This window comes from Limulus polyphemus, unplaced genomic scaffold, assembly GCF_000517525.1.
Source record: "Limulus polyphemus unplaced genomic scaffold, Limulus_polyphemus-2.1.2 Scaffold6828, whole genome shotgun sequence".
Lineage (NCBI taxonomy): Eukaryota > Metazoa > Arthropoda > Merostomata > Xiphosura > Limulidae > Limulus > Limulus polyphemus.
This window is the reverse complement of record NW_013672438.1, coordinates 34,069-42,534: the sequence shown is the minus strand read 5'-3', so window position 1 is coordinate 42,534 and position 8,466 is coordinate 34,069. Positions and strand designations below refer to the sequence as shown.

At 34.9% G+C, this 8,466-nt stretch overlaps 1 protein-coding gene across 1 annotated transcript in view; it reads right to left on the bottom strand.

The window, feature by feature from the left end:
* Positions 1–4,225: 4,225 nt before the first annotated feature.
* The window catches only part of LOC106474107 (POU domain protein 2-like), a 32,593-nt gene continuing 28,352 nt past the window's right edge, over positions 4,226–8,466 (bottom strand). Inside the window, exon 8 of the mRNA XM_022402484.1 lies at positions 4,226–7,743. Within this exon, the coding sequence (XP_022258192.1) occupies positions 7,196–7,743 (548 nt within the window). The 3' untranslated portion in view covers positions 4,226–7,195. The remainder of the gene's footprint in view (positions 7,744–8,466) is intronic.

The following is an 8,466-nucleotide window of genomic DNA, read 5'->3' as shown; positions in this document are numbered from 1 at the left end:
TACTGTTGGATGTACAACATTTAATAGATGTAACAGTCGTCCCAGTCGTTTAATGTAGTACATCCAACAGTATAGACACCATTAGACAGAATAGATGTAACCGTCGTCCAATGTTGTACATCCAACAGTACGGACACCATTAGACAGAATAGATGTAACCGTCGTCCAATGTTGTACATCCAACAGTATGGACACCATTAGACAGGTAACAGTCGTCCAATGTTGTACATCCAACAGTACGGACACCATTAGATAGAATAGATGTAACCGCCGTCCAATATAGTACATCCAACAGTATGGGCATCATTAGACAGAATAGATGTAACCGTCGTCCAATGTTCATCATTAGATAGAATAGATGTAACCGTCGTCCAATGTTGTACATCCAACAGTATAGACACCATTAGATAGAATAGATGTAACCGTCGTCCAATGTTGTACATCCAACAGTACGGACACCATTAGACAGAATAGATATAACAGTCGTTTAATGTAGTACATCCAACAGTATAGACACCATTAGACAGAATAAATGTAACCGTCGTCCAATGTTGTACATCCAACAGTACGGATTGGACACCATTAGACAGAATAGATGTAACCGTCGTCCAATGTTGTACATCCAACAGTATGGTACTGTTGGATGTACTATATTGGACGACTGTTACAGTCGTCCAATGTTGTACATCCAACAGTATGGACACCATTAGACAGAATAGATGTTACATCTATTCTATATAATGATGTCCATACTGTTGGATGTACAACATTGGACGACGGTTACATCTATTCTATCTAATGGTGTCCATACTGTTGGATGTACAACATTGGACGACGGTTACATCTATTCTATCTAATGGTGTCCATACTGTTGGATGTACAACATTGGACGACTGTTACATCTATTCTGTCTAATGGTGTCCGTACTGTTGGATGTACAACATTGGACGACGGTTACATCTATTCTGTCTAATGGTGTGTGTACTGTTGGATGTACAACATTGGACGACGGTTACATCTATTCTATCTAATGATGTCCATACTGTTGGATGTACTATATTGGACGACGGTTACATCTATTCTATCCGTACTTTCTAAGGTATTGTTGTCAATATTATCATTTAACACTTTTACAAAGTCTCTGTTCACAAAATCAATACAGAACTGAAAATGTTCCAAATGGATCACCACCTTGCGGTCGTGAATGTCATTATACAAAAATCTCAAAATAAATAAGAAAAACAATGTTCACTTCCTAAATAATAGAATATCAACCGATTTTTGGGGCACCTTTCATATGAATAAAAACACATTAAAAATCCTTGAATGGACCTGACAGCAATGTTAGATGACAAATTACATATTCGTCTTCTTGAAAACGCAAGGTAGGAACTTGAGATAACAGGAAAGTTAACAAGGCATGCTTGTACTTTTGTACTTACACTAAGAGTTATCTGTGCTGTACCCCCCAACGGATATTAAAACCGCTGTGACTCTGGGAGGAAGGCAGCACATGTGAGTGATATATAAAACTTTGAAGTAAAATACTACACTAGTGTTAAGCAAAGACGAAATAGTAATGATAGTAATAAATATAGTGTTTCCTAGAGAACAAAAAGTTAAACAAAACGTGATAGTGGTTGATATGAAGTAGTAAACAGTACAGGTCAACTTGATGTCATAGCTCGTATCAAAAATAAGACTTCAACTGGCATATTTACAGTGTACAAAACAACATCTTTTTAAGGTTTCAATAAGATAATTTCATACTTTAGATCTGACAACATTGCTACCAACGTTCTTTTTCTTCTTAATGATGGTGGGTTTATAACTGTTGGAAACAAGAATATGCTTCTATAAAACCTAGTGCCTTCCACAATTTTAAACTGTTGTGTACTTTTAAATACTTATGTTTGGCATTATCACGTGTAGAAAAATACGATTATTTAGCGTGTCATAGAACAAGCTGTTAATAGTTGTGTTTATTTAGCATATCATAGAACAAGCTGTTAATAGTTGTTTATTTAGCGTGTCATAGAACAAGCTGTTAATAGTTGTGTTTATTTAGCATATCATAGAACAAGCTGTTAATAGTTGTTTATTTAGCGTGTCATAGAACAAGCTGTTAATAGTAGTGTTTATTTAGCGTGTCATAGAACAAGCTGTTAATAGTAGTGTTTATTTAGCGTGTCATAGAACAAGCTGTTAATACTTGTGTTTATTTAGCGTGTCATAGAACAAGCTGTTAATAGTAGTGTATATTTAGCGTGTCACAGAACAAGCTGTTTATAGTAGTTTATTTAGCGTGTCACAGAACAAGCTGTTAATAGTTTTATTATTTGTCGTGTCATAGAACAAGCTTTTAATAGTTGTGTTTATTTAGCGTTTCATAGAACAAGCTGTTAATAGTTGTGTTTATTTAGCGTGTCATAGAACAAGCTGTTAATAGTAGTGTTTATTTAGCGTGTCATAGAACAAGCTGTTAATAGTTGTTTTATTTAGCGTGTCATAGAACAAGCTGTTAATAGTAGTGTTTATTTAGCGTGTCATAGAACAAGCTGTTAATAGTAGTGTTTATTTAGCGTGTCATAGAACAAGCTGTTAATAGTAGTGTTTATTTAGCGTGTCATAGAACAAGCTGTTAATAGTTTTATTATTTGTTGTGTCATAGAACAAGTTTTTAATAGTTGTGTTTCAGCGCTTATATATTGTTGTTCATCCCAGGACGGTTCTCAATGAATACAAATATATGCACCAAATTGCCAAAGGTAATAATAATAAAACTGAAGCAACTAAGGTTTGTTACGAGGAAAATGTATGTACAAATAGTAATAAACGAAACTCCGTTAACGAAGCTGTAATTTTATTCGCTTTGTGACGAAGTAGTCCTATAATGTTTAACACTGAACTTTCCTTGATCTGATTGGTTGCCTCGTTTCGTGACGTACATGATCTAACCATTTTTCCTGAGAATGTGATTTTGATATAGTGAACATTTGATTGATGTAATTTCTAACTTTAACTCATCTGTTTCATTAAAATTTGTTAACTGTAAATATATTTCACTTTTAATGGATTAACTTTTCAAAATACAAGTTGACCTAATGTGTTGTAATAGTGATTTAGTGCTGGCCTAATATGTGTTTACTACAAGTATATCATTAAATGGACTTTATTACTATAAACTTTTTGTTTGTTTGTTGTTAAGCACAAAGCTATACAAAGGGATATTAGTGCCGTGTTCACTGCGGGTATTAAATCCCGGTTTTTAACGTTGTAAGTATTACAATAAAACTGATAGTAATTTTAATCCCTGGATTTTTCCACAAGGTTAGGTATGAATATCGCACAAAGTTACCTATACAGCATCTAGTTCCTGTATGTTCTTTTTACTGGAAAATCCGTAGTATAGGGCCAGTAAATATGGTTTCTTAAAAAAATGATTTTATCATTCTTATTGTGAGTTAATATCATAATCTGGTTTTATGTGGCTTGACAGTTTTTGGATGTTAAAGTATAAGACACTTCACACTAGAGTCACCATACATAATCTATTTTATTTAAACACAAATTCCTGGTCGTGGATTCAAACAACCTCTTGCTTCACATATAAAGATAATGCAACTGTGTTAAAGGAGAAAAACACCACAAATTACCGCACCCGAAGAGACAAATGGAACATTTATTTACAATATTGACAGAAACATAACTTACTGAAAATGCGAAACCTGCATTACAGAAATTCACATCAAAAATCCGTTAACTGTTAAATGTATACAGAGGTATTCTTACTTTGTCCAACGTTGGTCATGTTTTACTAGATTAGTGTTACCAACCTTTGTTATACTGAGGCCCACTATTTATTTATAAGGTTTATTACCCACCTTTTTTATACTGAGGCCCACTATTTAATTATAAGGTTTACTAGATTAGTGGTTACCCACCTTTGTTATACTGAAGCCCACTATTCAGTTACAAGGTTTACTAGATTAGTGGTTACCCACCTTTATCAGACTGAGGCCCACTATTTAATTATAAGGTTTACTAGATTAGTGGTTACCCACCTTTGTCAGACTGAGGCCCACTACTTAATTATAAGGTTTACTAGATTAGTGATTACCCACCTTTGTCAGACTGAGGCTCACTATTTAATTATAAGGTTTACTACCCACCTTTTTTATACTGAGGCCCACTATTCAGTCATAAGGTTTACTACCCACCTTTGTTATACTGAGGCCCACTATTTAATTATAAGGTTTACTAGATTAGTGGTTACCCACCTTTGTCAGACTGAGGCCCACTACTTAATTATAAGGTTTACTAGATTAGTGATTACCCACCTTTGTCAGACTGAGGCTCACTATTTAATTATAAGGTTTACTACCTTAGTGGTTACCCACCTTTGTCAGACTGAGGCCCACTATTCAGTTATAAGGTTTACTAGATTAGTGGTTACCCACCTTTGTCAGACTGAGGCCCACTATTCAGTTATAAGGTTTACTAGATTAGTTGTTACCAACCTATTTCAGACTGAGGCCCACTAGTCAGTTATAAGATTTACCAGATTAGTGATTACCAACCTATTTCAGACTGAGGCCCACTAGTCAGTTATAAGGTTTACTAGATTAGTGATTACCAACCTATTTCAGACTGAGGCCCACTATTCAGTTATAAGGTTTACTAGATTAGTGGTTACCCACCTTTGTCAGACTGAGGCCCACTATTTAATTATACGCTTTACTAGGTTAGTTGTTACCCACCTTTGTCAGACTGAGGCCCACTATTCAGTTATAAGGTTTACTAGATTAGTGGTTACCAACCTTTGTCTGACTGAGGCCCACTTTTAATTATATGCTTTACTAGGTTAGTTGTTACCAACTTTTTTCAGACTATTTAATTATAGGTCGCCAACCATAGGTTCGCATCATAAGTCAGAGGTGTAGGAGGCAAATTAAAAGTGGAAAGCCCCAAGATTTGTCTGACCGTGCGAAGCGAGCGAATGTGCACTACAGGCACATCCATTACAGCCCGGATTCAGGGCTTGTCTTAGGACTCTGGATGTTCTTGGGTTCTGCATTAAATTTTATGCATTCTCCTGCTTTTCATGCGAGTATTTTTTTCTAATTTTGATGCATTTTTTTGAGACAGATAGAAAAGTGGGCGGGCCATGCCTTCCTATACCACTGTAAATCCAGTTTTAAGAGAGATAATGCGAAAGGGCAAAGAAATGGAGTATGGAGTTTAGAATAAAATGTTCAACTAAAATACATTTCACGTTGAATAATTCATTCCAAACGATGATTGATGACGTGAACGTTAGAGGGCCTGGTGTCTGAAAACACTGCAATAGATCTTTTGGACTTATTTTGTAATCAAATCTATTTGTAACTATAAATTTATAAAAACACCCATCTCCACGCATCTGAATATAATGAAAGTAACTTATTTTTTTTTTTTATAAATCGTAAATTCAAAATTTCGTGGTGGTTGCCTGGCTGTCCTTTTTTTTTCCTGCCATTTTCATGAATATATACAAACACGAATAAAACACAGAATACGAACTTGAACTGGTATTACAGAGTAAGTTGAGAACACAAATCTGTAGAATGTCTGATAAAATCGACCTTCGCGCCCTCTACTGTTGGTTTACTTGAGAAATTATGGAAACTTTTGATATCGGCGTAGACACTTTCAACGAGGTAGATAGACCAATTTCGTATATAAATATTCGGTGATAAGGTATCGAACATTGTATTTAAACTTCTTCAGAAAAAACTGAATTATGGAACAATTCGAGTAATGACGTGCATGCCAGGTAATTTAAACAATTTTTAGTTTAATAAAACAGGAGAAATGAACAATTTTCTGTGTCAGGAGAAATACATAGAATAAAGCCCCAAGACGAGGGGATATAGTAGATTAACCTCTGATAAAGCCCCAAGACGAGGGGATATAGTAGATTAACCTCTGATAAAGCCCCAAGACGGAAAGAGTTGCGAGAAAAAAGTGTTTTATCTGATTTAATCATGTTTTGTTTCTTTGTGTGTAAATCAATATATCTAGAAATGAGTGATGAGTTTGAGCTATTAGTACAATCTTTAAGATATTTAAAAAAAATCATTCGGATATTATCAAAGTTTTTAAACCCGTAACAGAATAAACTATAGGTTAAAATCTCGTTTTTGTATAAGGATTATGACTTTATTTCTTATATTTATCACTTGTTTCAGTAAAATAAGGCTGATTGAAGAATTTACACCTTGATATATATCTTATTAAAACAAATAATTCAAAGATATTTTAACAAACATAATTTTCAAACAAAAGTAGGGCCATAAGCTCGAGTTCGGTTACTTTATTGTTCTTATTAATTTGATTAGATTCCCTAAAGCATATTTATTAAAGGGGGCGTATAGCTGACGCTTGTGTATTTTATTTTGCATTGGTAAATGTTTATTTCAATTCTCGAGCAAGTTAGGTTAAAACACAACGAAGGAGGAATAACACATTTCTTGTACTGTCAACATTTCTATAAAACAGATACACAAGTAAACAGTTACTTGTATTTTATACTTAATGTGAAAACCAAATTTAAAATACCAATCAAACGTCACTATATTATATAACATATTAGCCTATTTAAAAATACATATCCTTATTTCTCTAACTTCAACAGTCTAAACGTCTAACGAATGAGTTAACCGATTGGGTAGAACTCCTTAACCTGCAATGCAAGAGCCACGCCTACCAGTGATATTCGGACTCCGATTGGGTAGAACTCCTCCAGCATTTTTAGGACAGAAGGTGGATTCTTTTACTCGACATTTAGATATAATTTTAATAACTATATAAACGTAAGTGTAAATTTCTATATTATCATACAAATATCTGAATAACTATTATATATATTGAGGAAGATATTATATCCCTGAGTCTTTTACAAGGTAAGTTTTTCACTCGTGTTATAAAGGTATATTTACATCTTTTTTTCAATTTTCAGAACAGTTATTTAAAACAATTTACTCATTTTCTTAAACTAAACAAAAGATATTAATATCCAGGTCTTCCTTTATTGTAGTTTTAAATACCCGCTCGGTTTTGTCTTTGTTACCTCACAAACTGCATGGTAATACAACATTCACGAACCAAGTGAACGCTCTTCTTTTCTTTTGTCATTCTGTTTTAAAACCAGTTTCTAGTAATTTCGATCGGAACTTGAAGATAACAAAGATGATGTGATGTTGGTCATTTGAGGAACTGAATTTGAGGTGGAGGAACGTACAGGATGGTGAGTAGTAGCAGTGACGGGTAACGTCATATTTAAGGGAGCTGCCACTATGGTGGAAGGGTTAAGCCTCTTTTTTTTCTGCCTCCTATTACAAAACCAAACCCTAACAACTTCTTTCTGCATTGACAAGGATTCGGCTAACTTAGCAAGATTCTGTGAGGTAGGTTTTTGGTTCTCTATAAAAGCCTCTTCTAAAGCCAGACGCACATTCGTGTCAATACTAGTTCGTCTCTTTCGTCGACGTGAGATTGCTTCTTGTGAGAATTCTGAAAGAGATGAAGGATTTTTGTTGAAGGATCGGTCGGCATCTTCTAGCCATCTCTGAAGAAGAGGTTTTAGCTTACACATGTTCTTGAAGCTCAGGTTGAGGGCTTCAAATCGAGAGATTGTAGTTTGGCTGAAGTCGTTTCCGTAAAGTCTTCCTGTCGCTAGTCCAACATCTCCTTGGGTAAACCCTACGATAAACATGTATAAACAGACAATATTATCGTAACGACGATATTTATTGCTGACGGAACGCAATGCGTTTTTAATTCCGAAATAAATGATTAAGAAACAAAGTCAGACATTAACATTAATTATTGGGTAAAGAACCTTATAGAGGTCATGTATTAATATATCAACCTGTTGAGTTTGGAAACGTCAGGTTAAATCAGAAGAAAAAAAGCAAACAGAGTATTTAGATATTTCACAACTGTCTTATCAGTGCTCTGTAAATAGTCACTGGTTGTTAACTACCACCTGATGTAACAAGAAAACGCATTAACGAAACCGATGGTTTCATCTATGCGTAATGCTAATAAATATACCCTCTCACAGGGTCATTACCCCCTACTGGATCCTCGTGACATACGTAAAGCTCCAAAAGGGTTATATTTTTCTAATCAGAACATATATTATGTTCCAAGACGGCGAAGTCCCCCTACTGAAGACTTGTGACACATATAGAATACCAACAGTTTAGCCCTCCGTATTTGAGACTTGTGACACACACACATTCTGGCAAAGGCTGTTTTCTTCTTAAAAGGAACTTGTTACACGTATAATCGTCCAAGCGGTTGCTGTCTCTACAAGAGGTACTTGTTACACGTATAATCGTCCAAGCGGTTGTCGTCTCTACAAGAGGAACTTGTTACACGTATAATCGTCCAAGCGGTTGTCGTCTCTACAAGAGGAAC